The following is a 14032-nucleotide window of genomic DNA, read 5'->3' on the forward strand; positions in this document are numbered from 1 at the left end:
TAACAGGTTTAAAATAAGCTAGGTGAATGGTAAAGCTAGTAAAGCATTGCTAGTTATGCTAAAAGTTTTTTTGTTTGGCAGGGAAAGGACAAGATACAAGGAAACATGTGTCTGTATCGTGTATCATTTTGGTGTCTTGGGTATGTCAGGATGACAAGGATGACGGGTGGCAGTGGCGAAGTGGGTAGGGAGATAGCCTCTGGAGTGCAGGGTCGGAGGTTCAATCCCCCGTCTCCCCGCTACATGTCGAAGTGTCCCTGAGCAAGACACTGAACCCCAAATTGCTCCCGATGGTTCAGAGAGCGCCTTGCATGGCAGCTACTGCCATCGGTGTATGCATGGGTGAATGTGGTAAGATATGTAAAGCGCTTTGGGGCTGAGAAAATCGGCTAGAAGGCGCTAGACAAGTCCATTTACAAACTTTTTGTTAGATCTTGGGTCCTGGGATCAAACATTTGTTGATTCTCTGTATATTCTGAGCAAGACTTTGAAATTCTTAGGATTCAACTCAAGAACTCGACTCAGACAATGGTGCAATGTGTGTACTATTCATGGACCGGTTATTCATGCCTGGACTTTCACATTCATATATGATATTTCTGATGAAGTATGACAATAATACAGAAACCATATATTCATGGTAAATTACATGGTATATGATTATTATTATATTCACTGGCGGAATATTAAAGCCTATAGGCCTCAAGAGGATCTGGTTGGGTAACATTTGCGTGTTATGTCTGCCATCTGTAGATAATGTTCACAGTGATCTCCAGTTGTGTGTGATACGGCTGTCTAATGGAAAAATTTTAGATTTTTCAAGGCAGGTGTGGGGTAAAAAACACCTTCCACAAGATGAGAAGCCCGGGTATCTTTAGAGGGCTGTTCATGAGGGACAGTGGGTGCAGTGAGGAAAGAACTGCACTATCAAACCAGGCTCTCACTAACCTTGTTCCAATCTTCACCTATGATCAGAAGTTAAGGATACTGACAGAGAGAGCTTGAGGCTAAGTGGTAGATATAAGGCATTTTCCGCAGGGTGGCTGGCTCCACAGACAGAAGCTTTTGGGCATCTAGGGATGGCCCCTTGTCGCTTCCTTTTGCAAGTGTTGTGGGCATGACTGTCAAGGAGGGAAAAACTCCAGAGTTTGGGGGGAGTTTGTGGCAAAAAGTACATCTATGCTACCACAAGCCTTACCAGATAAAGCACTTGTCAAATCAAAGGATGGAATGGCTATGTGGATACTTGGAGAGGTTCTGGTACCATCGGAAGATGGAACAAATAATCCCACCGAACAGCAATCATTGTTGGAAGTAATTCGTAGGGTGCTCTGATGGCATAGGGGTTAAGGTGCAAAGTTACCATGAACTTGAAGTGTAATTGCCTGGATTTTAATACAGGACTGTTCTAACTTATACATCCAAAGAAAAAATACGCTGGCCTCTCATAATCTTTTCACAGCTATTCTTGTAGATTATGAAGCACACTTTCAAACACACTATTCCATTGTACCATATACAATATCCGCACTGTGTAATTTGCTCTCCTCCATGGCAGGTCAAGGCGCCTGTGGTTGATTCCCCTATACGATTCACTATTATTTCCAGCAGCCGGTCACGTACACTTGATAAATGACCGCAGTATAGCCAAACAGAGCATACAAGACTCCTTTCTATCTCTCCCTCTATACCTATCTGCCCTTTCCCGGTTCTTATAGCCTTTTTATTTATCCCCAAGGATACATGTCCTGCACCAGTATAAGGAAGGTTACATTGTTAGTTATCCATCACTATGCTTGTTTCTTCTTGGCGAGTATGTTCTTTTAAACACAGATAAAACAGGGGTTCAATCATTAAAATCTAACACAGTGAAAGGGGTCAGAAATGGTTGCACAGCAAAACCCACTTTGCCAAATCACAACATCCCCCAACATCTATCTAGCCTCAAATCCATACACACACACATGCCATAATCCGCACACACACACGCACGCACACAAGCACACACACACACACACACACACACACACACACACACACACACACACACACACACACACACACACACACACACACACACACACACACACACACACACACACACACACACACACACACACACACACACACACACACACACACACACACACACACACACACACACACACACACACACACACACACACACACACACAAACAGGGAGATGACAGTGGGGTAAGTCAGTGTGACTTTGCTTAATGAGATACAGCTTGATGTACATACTGTATATACGGCCATGTGGCAGGGCTCATTTGAAGCAGCAGCCCGTTGATTTACATTAATATACCCTTGACCGCTCCAACTGAAGCTGGGAAGAGCTTGATCAAGCAGAACACCCCGAGTGATATACAACACACACACACACGCACTAGTACACACAAGCATAGATAGACACTTACTTAAGGTGACCCCATCAACAGACAAGGGAATAGATTAAGAGTGATCGAGTGTACAGTATGTGCGTGCGTGTGTGTGTGTATAAGTTATCTTATCAATTTTAAGCATTGTGAATTAGTCACTTTATGAAAAGAGTTCTTGATAATGGCTATTTGGTCAATCAATCTGTTAATTAAAAAGTAAAATGACTCACACAAATCAATCATGTGTTCTTTATATACAGTTTGCAATAATGAGGTAGGAGATTCCCTTTTCTAAAGGAAACATTCTGCCCTTAAAGGGATAATTTTGCACTATAATTTATGTTATCGTCGGTGGATTAATACATTTAAAAAACAAAGAAAAGTGTTTCATTAAGTTTATCCAACTAAGTCTATTTCTGGAACTATTTCAAGCTGGGCAAACATTTAAATGCATACAATGTACACTGCCCTACCATTTAAGCTTTGATCACTGATCACTCAACAAAGCACATGTTCAAGCTTGATCATGAATCACTGCACGCAGCAACAGATCTGGGTGAAATCTCTATTGAACTTTGTGGCAACAGGGAAGAAAACAATATTTTGAGAATAAACTAGACTAAATGAAATATTGAGAAGAAATTAAGTGAATAGGACGTTTCTTATATATATATATATATATATATATATATATATATATATATATATATATATATATACACTGTACCTTTTTTTATTATGCACTCTGAAAGTAAAGTCGAAATTTCGAGAATACTGTAAAGACAAAATTTGTCTTAAAAAAATAAATATATATTTATTTCAAAAAACACTTCGTCCTCTCACTTTTTGTCTCCTCAATATTGTTTTTCGTATTTATTCTTGATATTTCGACTATATTCTCGAAGTTCATAATAAAAAAAAACTTCCTCCTCTATTTTTTTTTTCTTCGCTGTGGCCCTTAAACTCTTCGGTAGTTTAAGGGCCACAGCGTAGTTTAACCGGTTCTTTCGCTCATTCTTAAAAAAATTAAAAAGTGTCAGTCAGTGGCAGATGGTGGAAGTCTACCTGCTGGCTGTCTTTGAGTGACAGGATGAAGGCATGGCTCAGGCTGTCCAGGTGGGCCTGTGATTGCTCCAGGTGTGCCAGGGCCTCTTCAAAAGTCATCCCTGCTGGGTCCGTCCCCTCGTGCTCCCCACTAGCGCCGTCACCCCCTCTCTTCTTGCTCTTCTCGCCCAGCTGGCGCAGGGCTTTGGTGGCACGCTTTATCACCTCCGACCTCGCCTGGGTGCTCAGCTGGTGGACGCAACAGAATGGATGGAAGGAGTAGAAAAGAGGAGGAGAAGCAAAGGAATAAAGAAAAGCAAATTGGGGTGTGGATGGGGGTCAAATTGAGCAAAGAAAAAGGGAAAGAGAGGCGCTGGAGTTATTTTCATTCATTTAATACTTAAAATAGTGAAAAAAAGCAGCTATAAGCCACTCTATCTGCGCCAACATACCATCAGGAACTTAAGTAGAATGTGTGTGCTTGTGTGTGTGTGTCTCTGTGAACTTTTGATTTTTTTGGCCAGGACAGGAACACTCAAAACAAAACAAAATTGACAAACCTGTACAATTTATTTAATTAATTTATGGGTAAGTGTGTGTAGTTGCAATTGTGTGTTAGTGTGTGAATACGGACTATGTTTTATGCTTGAGTGGGTGCAGAATTAGATAGCGGCATCAATAAACAACATAAGTTAAAGCCTCGGGCAAGGTCTGTAAACACGATGGAGGTTGAATAAGGGAGGATGCTTCTACTAAAGACGCTACCTCAGATCAATACTTCAAAGTGGGAGAAAATGTCACCCTTCTGTCTGTGTGTGTGTGCGCGTGTGTGCGCGTGTGTGCGCGTGTGTGTGTGCGTGTGTGTGTGTGTGCGTGTGCGTGTGTGTGCGTGTGTGCGTGTGTGTGTGTGTGTGTGTGTGTGTGTGTGTGTGTGTGTGTGTGTCCAGTAGTAGGTGAGCCAAGGCCTATCTATTTATCTCAGCCCTTGGCCATGTGGGAAATGGATCAATGGTGGGGGTCCAGTGCGGTGTAAAAGGTCAGATGCATTCCTAACAGTGAAAATGCTCAAGATTTTCTCTTTGAGGGCTTTACAAAGGATGGAAAAAAGGAAGGAGGAGGGTGAGGGAAGAGGGGGCAGACAGTGGCTTTCTGACAGGTAATCTGCATGTTAAAAAGCACAGTGGGAAAACAGTGCCTGCTGGGAATTGGAGTTTAATTGGCTCTGAAGTAGAGAGGGATCAATTAGCTATCTCAGAGTTGCCGGGAAAGGGAGGGCGCGCGAGTCAAAAGTGGAAGAAAAGGGAAGGTCTGGAGAGGAGCGTTGGGCGCGAGCCAGTATGAAAAAGGAGGAAACAGTGGGCTACTATTGATAAGGTGCACTGAGGCACTTTAAGTCCTCAGCAAGACCATTTTTCAGAGTGCTGTAATTATGTGGCTGACATTTCTTGTGCAATTCGATAATTTCTTTCATGACTGGTATGTGCTTTGAGGGCGACCGAGGGTGGATGTGAACAATATAGTACATTTAAAATTAGGAGTGGGACTTTAAAATGTTAAAAAAAAATTTAGCCAGAGGCAGGGGGAGAGAGACGACCGGTCAGTTGATGATGAAGAGTTCCGAGGAAGGAATGTGACGGTTTGATGTAGTAGTGACTGTAAATCCAGCACAATCCTTTCCTTTCCATTTGAAGCCTGTCTGAGTGAGTGGCTTGCCTGGAACCAACCAACTTTACCCTTTTATGCCCTCTTATAATTCATATGGGAAAGATGATTTACTAAGACCTACATGTTTGGCTGCGTCGGATGAGAAGGTGATGCTATCCAGGAAGTGGACAGCGTCAGCGGGCAGCAGCCTGTCCAGGTACTTGGCACAGGTGTCATAAGCGTGCAGGTATTCTTGGTCGCTCTGCGGGGCTCTCTTCAGCAGCTGGGGGTCTCCTTTCCAAAACAGCTTCTGCAGCCACTCTGCGTGAACTGCACTGGGGGAGACCGTCGCCCCGCCTCCACCGGGCACTGGCAGCCGATTGGCCAGCTTAGAGATGGACAGCACGTTCTGACTGGTCAGGACTGTCCGCAGTGTGGCAAGCGGATCCATCGATTCGTCGGTCAGCTTCCGGTAGTTCAAACCTGCAGGATAGGATTTAGGATATTTAGAAATATGACTCTCTTTCTTTTAAAAAGGTACACTATTTGACTTTGGGTGGTGTCAGAGAAGTGAATATTTTCTAAGGTATATTCTCATAACTGAATAAAGAACATTTCCTCAAAGGAAAATGCGATCCTTGGAAAACTGTTTGAAGTTAGAAGCCTTCCTGAAAAGTTACTGTTTCACTGTTGCTGTTGTTTACAACAGCATGGCCCACAGTTTGGTTTACATAGTGTACATATTCTAGTCTTACGTTTGGTTCCTCAAAATAATTTAGCTTTGATTCATGATTATAGAATTATTCAATAATAAGAATTACATGTAGAGAAAACATTTTTAGTAAATTAACTACAGGCTCAGTGAATGTAAACAAATCCCCCTCCTCTGAAGCTGGATTAAACATTTGCTGGCATTTGTATTCAAAATTTGACATATTAAAGTAATAATGATAGCATTAGATGTGTCTTCCCACTCCTTTTTTGTGACTGCAACTCTTTGAAATACAGAGACATGACATGTATTAAAAACCCAGACAACATTGTCAGGCACTGTGCATACAGGATTAACACATACAATATATTCACTTGCCAGGACTGAACATATTAGCTTCATCGTGTGAGAAGCCTAGCATTGGAACTACAACAGCATATCCAACACACTTCCCCATTGAGAAAGTGGCTCTTTATACGAGAGGCTTTTTTGAAGGCACTTTATGCTATCTATAGTCAGTGAAAGTACCATGCAGCACTTTCAGGATAATTACAGTGATATCCTATGCAGAGGTTGTTACATATTCTATTTTATGACATACGTGCATTAAAAAGTGAAATGCACAGAAGAGAGTGAAAAGGTTGATGTGAATGACAAAGATCGAGTGTGACCGGTGTGTGGAAGTGGTGCTGTCTGTCTGTGCCTGCATGCAAAGGTGTACAGTGTGTCCGTGGACCTGTCTGTGTGCATCATACCTCCTATCACTGCTGTACTCTGTGAATGTGTGTGTTTGAGAGAGAGAGAGAGAGAGAGACAGACAGACAGAGAGAGAGAGAGAGAGAGAGAGAGAAAGAGAGAGCACATGGCATACTCTTGGTCTCCAGCGTCCTCAGACAGACACATTACTGTGGTAACACCACATTCTGTCTGAGCTTTAAATATTTAACACTGGTCTGGCTGTGGGGAGGTCTCTGTCAACGCTGCTCAGAAACCCTCACACACACACACACACACACACACACACACACACACACACACACACACACACACACACACACACACACACACACACACACACACACACACACACACACACACACACACACACACACACACACACACACACACACACTTATCGTACACAAACACACACCATACTTCCAGACATGCTCAGACACACTTAAAACAACAGGTAAGACTTTTATCCACTTACACATGTATTCTCTCTCTCCGTCTCTCCCCTTCCCCACCCACTCCTCCACTCAGCCTCCATCTCTTCCACACTGAGGCGGCATCTCATCCCCTTTCTCAGGAGAGTGCACACAGACAGACATCTGGTACGGTGTCAGAAAATTGCAAAGGATTTTGGACACACACTACATGCCCCTACTGTATGGATGCCTCGTTAGTGCGCGTATGTGTGTGTCTGTGTTCAGGAATGTAAATTAGACATTTTGAGTGAGCATGTGTGTGCGTCTTTGAGAGTTTGAGAGCATTAGTAGAACGTGTTTGGCCCTGGGGACAGTGCAACAGCCTGTGTGTAAATTTTGCTAAAGTATTGATCTTTAGCGTGAATGTGTGGGTGTTTGTGCGAGAAATACAGTTTGTAAGTGTTAATGACAAAACAGAAGAATACTTAGCATATCTGTAACTTGAGACAAGTGTGTATAAGTCCCAAAAACTCATAAGCCTATTGGGACACACTTTTTTTAACATTTTAGCCTCAACCTTTTAGCCCAATATCATGTATGTAGCCATCAAGTATATGTTAAAGGTTGTCCTTAACAAACGGTAATCCTGAGAGAGTGAACTGAAATGTAGCAGAAGCAGTTTGAGCATCAAATAAAGTGCTTTTTTTTTAGTATGCAAAAAATGTATCCAGGACTAAGTGAAAGACTCAAAGGTGTGTGTGTGTGTATGTGTGTTAAACAGAGACATGTGTCACCGGGTAAAAGCTGTAGCGTCATGAGGAGCAGAGGGAGGAAGTGAGGCGTGGAAACACACGGCTGACCTTTAGTGCACCTCATCAAGAGGTGACACACACCACCTCCTCCGGTACACAGCAAAGTTTGAGCACTCTAGCCGGATCGCTGAACCTGTGACACACTACAACCTGGACATGGAGTCCATAGGGGAAGGGCATGGGGGGTTCACAGAAATCTAAAGTGGGAAAACAGCCTCTTACTGCAATGCTGTGGCTGTTTTGGGAGCTTGTTGCTTCAGGTAGCTTGATTCCCCTTGAAGATGTGAATAGCTGGGTTTTTATTTCAATCCTGTTACTTTTGACAGTTTTGGAAAACTAACGTGAGACGCGGGCAATGAAATAAAAGGAAAGCGAGTGACTTCAAAGGTCAAGATAAATGATGCACTGTGTACACATCTAGAGTATGTGTATATGCCATCTGGGTTTTGCCCTAATGTGCCACAATTGTTGGGCATTTAGCTGTTGCTGTTTCTTTAAATATTCTCTGTGAATTGAGGTGATCCACCAGCTACAAACAAACAAATGGCGACATGCGCATGTGAGTCAGCAATCATGTCAAGAGGGATAATGTTAAAAGCCGACCCCTGGACTTAAATTCTTGACATTTGAAGACTTGGGGCTGAACAAAAGAGGGTTGACCCTTTGCTGTTTTCCTTTTTATTCCTTTCTTTCTCATGGCAGCGCATTAACTGATGGCAAATGGCTTTTTTTTGTCAATTATGTACCATTTGGAAAGATGTCAGGTTTGTGTGGCAGTGTAACTATTCGCCACAAACAAAATGAATTACTTCCTTAATGAATTTACAAGGAAAGGGGACTTTTACACATTTTAAAAAGCACTTGCTACCCATATACTTAGAAATGGTATCTTTTTTTTTCATTTTTATTGTTGATTCGTATCTTATCCTTTTTTTTGGGGATAAATTGTTTGAGGCATTCAAACTGTATATACTGAATTGAATGGGGCAATCAAATGTGCTGATGTGTAGGTGCTTCTTATTCTTCGTTAGCTAGTTTCGCTTCCTTATTTATTTGAATTTTCTTATCATCACTTTCTTTTTTTCCTTGAATTATTATTTTGTTTTTGCTTTATAGTCATTCTTGTACTTAGTTTTATTGATGTTTTCTTCCTTTTTCTATACACACTAAGTGTATGTTTGTTTGTGGTTCTTCAAAAGCTGATGAACAAAAAGTCAATTAAAAAAAGAAAGGGTATGTTGATCTGTGAGTGGTGAACAAGTGTTTTCTTTTCTGCTGTACTCACCACTGACTAAATCAGAGTTTAGATACACCTGCGTCCATTGTTTAAGGGGTTTGTATTTGAACAAGAGGCATAGTCCTGCCTTTTGTCATCCCTGTAAGCCTATAACCCTTATTTAGCAGTTGTGTCATCTACAGTACAATAAAATAAAGAAAAGGAAATATATGACTTGCCGTTGGCCACAGCTCGAAGCTTCTTGAGCAGTTTGACATGGCAGTCTGGTCTGATGGCGGTGGTGACATAAGGCTCACAGCCTGCAGTGTCTAGTAAGGTGTAGTAGTAGAGCAGGCGTACCAGGTCGGTTCCCTCCACAGTGGGCAGAACATACTTGGTCATGTGGCTATAAAATGCCTCAGGGTTCCTCTTCAGAGTGTCAAACAGGCCCAGGGACTCACTCCGGGACTCGATATCCTTGGTGGAAAGACTGGATGAAGAGAAAGAAAGGGAAGAAATAAGTTAAAGGAGAAGTAAGTGATATGTTTTTTGTTCATATAAGTGTTAAATCACTTTATATTTATACAGCAATTACTTAAGCAGTATAAGGAGTTCATAACACAGGTCTCCCAGTCATTCGGCTTTGCAGTAATTGCCAGATAAAATGTTGAGTATCCCGACAGTTTTTATCCAATCAGGAGACAGGCGGTTCTGTGTTCCCGTAAACGATGATTCGCTGCTCTCCATCGTGGCACTATCTGACAAAGACGGTTGTGCGCTCATGTGGTGGTGACGTAGGGATGAGGGAGAGGACTGCTAACTGCTAACAGTCCAGGACAGGAAGTTAAGCTAAAAAGGACCAAATCACTTACTTCTCCTTTAATAAATACCATAAGTGTATGAAGCATAACTTTTTGACAATACCATACAGAAAGTATTTATCCATAAAGTTTTCATGGCAATGTAAACATAAGCAATAATCCATCCCTATTTCAAGTTCAAAGCTCACTGCTGTGGCTGAACGCCTGGCTCTGTGAGATATGTGTTCTCTAAGGAAAATATCCATTGGTACACCGGTTGTGAAACACTTTGCAGTAAAGTTTCTGGCGTCACAAACATCAGTTTATTTGAAAGACACAAATTAAAACCTTAGTGGTACACATAAGCAGGAATAGCCACCATGCCTGCAAAAGATAAGGGAAAACAGCACTACTGACAATATATTCAACTGTCTTCATCTTCAAATCAAAAGGAGGCAGTCAACCGGCACTGGGGACCATGTGGTTGCAAAGAGGTATTTTGAAAAAAACTTAATTGCAAAATGCAGCACAGCAATCTGCCGGCTTATCAACAAAGATACAGTCCCCTCAGAAAGGATGGGGTGTTCAGATTACAATGGCTGAATCTGTTTAAGAACTTGGTCAGCTCTGAGACTTAGACAAAAAGGCAAAATGGGGAACAAATTGTTATAAAGGGAAGACGGATGAGAGGAAAAAAGAAGTGATGTACACAAAGGACTCAGGACAAGATAAAGAACATGTGTGTGTGGCAACTTGTATTCAGCAACTGGTTCAAGTTGCGCAGGAGTTCTGCCACTGTTTTGCTTTTGCAAAACATGTTTTTCCTTTACCACAGAATTCAAAATCAATAGCAGAAGGTGGTCTTGAAGAATGAGAGGATAAGCAAAAAGAGAACCAGAGAGGAGAAGTGGAGAGGTAAAAAAAGCCTCAGAGACCTGCAAACAAAAGTTAAACAAGGAAAGATACAAAGAATGACTTGCTGGTGGGCCACAGAGGGGCTTCTCTGAGCAATCTATGGCTGTCTGGGAGTGTGTTAGCGTAGAGTGCAAGTCTGTTTATCTGTTGGAGCGGGGAGAACATCGAAGAGGACAATGTTTCCTTTGGGTGCTCCATTAGAGCTAGCTCGGAGGCTTTTGCCTAATGAAAAAAATATAGACGGCCTGCAGCAGTGTGGAGGCAAGTGCACAATAAGCTCAATAATGTAAATAACAGTAATCATCCTCACAGCAGGCTCTACTGATAAGAATGGAGTCAACGGAACAACTGACTCTATAAGTAAGGACTATCCCAGTCACTTTTCCCTATAGTCTGTTTTTTTCTGTGTAGACAAGCTCACGACAGCCTGCAATCAAAGTCTGTTGTTTCACGTTTTAGATCACAATAGCTCGAAAGTGACAGAGAGAAAATGGCAAGAGAAACAACAACTTGTCCAGGTGGGACTGTCTGACGGGTTTAAAGAATGTTCCTTGGCAGGCGCACCATATTGGCAACAAAAAAGTTTGCCCAGTTTTTATGGACAAACTGAGTGTGATGCTGCAGTTACTCAAAGCCAGGGTTGTCATCTCCTCTCTGTCTTTCTTCTCTATCTAGTGACAAAATATGTGTGGTGCCTTTCTTTGATGAGGCTATTGTGAGCATATCTTCTCTTCAACCATTTCAACTCTTTGCACTCTTTGTCCCACTGATTTCATAACAAGTCCACGGCATGTTTTTGTTTTGTGGTAATTCTCTGTGTAGACTACACACTTTCCCTCACACTCTACCTTACTCCTGGCTGTGTTCATGGCACTGCTTTATCAGGAGCTTCTCATTACACACTTTTCTTCTTCACTTCAAAAGCCAGAGCAAAGGAGCTGGTTTAACCCGGCAGAGTACACCTCATTCTCTGTGCGCTTTTCTCTATCGTCCCTCGCCACATAATTTACACCTCAGGAATACAAAACATATAATTTAAAACCTGTAATGCCTGATTTTCTTGGGCCATTCGGGGGCAGAAGAAAGAAGCCGTGAACAAAAGAAGAGGCCATATTGTCACCTTTTTTTAAATAGGTATTTAACAAATGTGTTGGAAGTTAACTACACATCCATCTTATACGGAGCACCATAATCATTAAGTAATTTTTCTGTGCACCTGAATTAAGTCAAAAATGTAATTAAGTACTATGTTCACCAACTCGCCGCCAACTTTGTTTGACTACAGTGAGGTGTGGGGCAGGTATTGTACACGTGTGCCTTGTTTACACTGAGCAGTGCAGTTTGGTTTGGTACAGTATGTTTTGGTACTTAACAGGAACCCTAGAGCTTGTGTTTCGACTGCCGACAGTACCCTTACTTTATAGGCGGGGTGGTGGCCGTCTGTATATCTATCGCACCAATCAACAAACTGTAGTGTGTAGCTCCTCCATATTGGGTCCACATGGTAAAACCAACGAAAGGGTGACAAAAATTGCTACGGAACGGTACGCTTATTTTGGTACTCTTCCCAACTTTTGACAGTGGAAATGTAACTGTGTGCCTTAATGTACCAAAACTAACTGTACCACTCAGTGGAAATAAGGCTTGAGTATATCAAGAGTTTCTGTCACAGTAAACAGCTACCTGGTGCATCTAGAAACATCACTAAATAGAGCATTCAGACCCTGAATGGAGAAAAGCAGTTCAGCTGGACTGTGGCACATGGCAGTTAGAAGCAGTGGGTTGAATGTGGAGCTGATGGCATGAATGGACTGATTGCTGCGTGCACTCAAAGTGTCAAACCTGATTACCCATGTGCCATGCAAGTGACATGTCCTGTCTGAAATAGCCCCAGTTTCAGTTCAGTCATAAATACTGTTTTCGTACCAGCGAACCAAAGGCTACGCGGCCATATTTGTCGGTCCACGTGCTGCTCTCGCTGGTTTTCACCCACATGAGTTTCTGTTGACAGCTTGTCAATTATCTAAGCACCAGAAACAACAGCACCAAACAAAACATAGCTGAACACAGAACATTGCATTGTACCTAACCTGAGAGTGGCAACCGCATGATCCACATTCCTACTAAATACTACACAGTTTTTTTTTTCAGTTTTTTTCCAAGGCACACTATCTGATCAGCATGCTAAGCATACTCGAATTAACACACAGCAAGATATTTGCTCGTAGTTTTCTTAGTAGTTAAGACTCAAGATGATTAAATGTAGTACGTCAAGAACGGTGTGATGCAAGCAACAGCCTGAATTTGTATTTGGGTGACAGCTATTTGCATGTCAATACACTCGTGAATGCCAAAAAGAAGAGCATTCTGCGTGGAAATTTAGTGATAGTGAAAATCAAGATTCAATCGTTTACTTCTATTTTATATAATGTAAAAAGAAAGAGCTGAGGTGAAACTGTAGCTGCAGAGAGAGCAGGGGAAACCATGCTGTAGCAGAGAGGGGTGACCGCAGTTCACACGCTCTTCATTCATGATACCATTTGAAAGCCACAAGGACCCTGAAGGTTAAAGTGGCAAGTGCCCGGTGTAGACACAGTCAAGAGATGTTAAATGTATAAAACAAAAGACAGGTCAAACTGATCATGAGCCCTCCTACAAGACACTTTCATATATTGAAAATGAATTGGGTTAGGTGAAGTTAAATAAAATGTACACTAAAGAATCTGGATGGGTAAAGTAGGGGGAGACAAAAAACAAGCACAATTGAAGAGATGTCTGAGTCAGACTTTACCACCTGTTCTGGTTTTGGAAAAGTTATTTAAGTGTTTAAATAGCTGTCATTAAAATGTCAATAAAACTGGCCAAAATTCATGTCCCTCAAGGGCCTCAAAGTGCATTCTACAAAAAAAAACCTACGCACAGAAAGAACAGCTGACGACAGTGGTGCTTAGCAGTTCATCGATTCCTCTAAGTGTTCATTCTGTGTTAATAAGACTGTCTCAGGAACACAGTGGCTCTATCATCCATCTCCTCTTCCTCCATCTATCTGGCCCATTTCCCCTGTCCCCCCATCTCTCCCTCCCTCCCTCCCATTGTGTCGGTTTTTCTCCAACTAACGACCTCTCTTAACCCTGCTGTTTGTAAAACAACACAGGCTCAGGAGCGTTTTCAACTAGTTTGACATGTAACACATTTGACCACATTTATAATCATATGTGCTTGGTTTTCAAAGAGCAGCAGATCTATACAGTGCCATAAGAACTTTGTTGAACTTGTGTACAAACCATTAACCCTGCTTTGATACCCAATAACAACACAGAGGGGCCCACCAGAAACCA

At 42.1% G+C, this 14032-nt stretch overlaps 1 protein-coding gene across 2 annotated transcripts in view; it reads right to left on the reverse strand.

Moving 5' to 3' along the window:
• The window catches only part of nbas (NBAS subunit of NRZ tethering complex), a 153337-nt gene that overhangs the window by 42132 nt on the left and 97173 nt on the right, over positions 1–14032 (reverse strand). For both annotated transcript variants that reach the window (XM_080047550.1, XM_080047551.1), the window contains exons 44-46: positions 9219–9469; positions 5231–5571; positions 3466–3693 (exon numbers count right to left, since the gene is read on the reverse strand). In XM_080047550.1, the coding sequence (XP_079903676.1) occupies positions 3466–3693; positions 5231–5571; positions 9219–9469 (820 nt within the window). The remainder of the gene's footprint in view (positions 1–3465; positions 3694–5230; positions 5572–9218; positions 9470–14032) is intronic.

Source organism: Ammodytes marinus, assembly GCF_949987685.1.
Source record: "Ammodytes marinus genome assembly, chromosome: 19".
Taxonomy (NCBI): domain Eukaryota; kingdom Metazoa; phylum Chordata; class Actinopteri; order Uranoscopiformes; family Ammodytidae; genus Ammodytes; species Ammodytes marinus.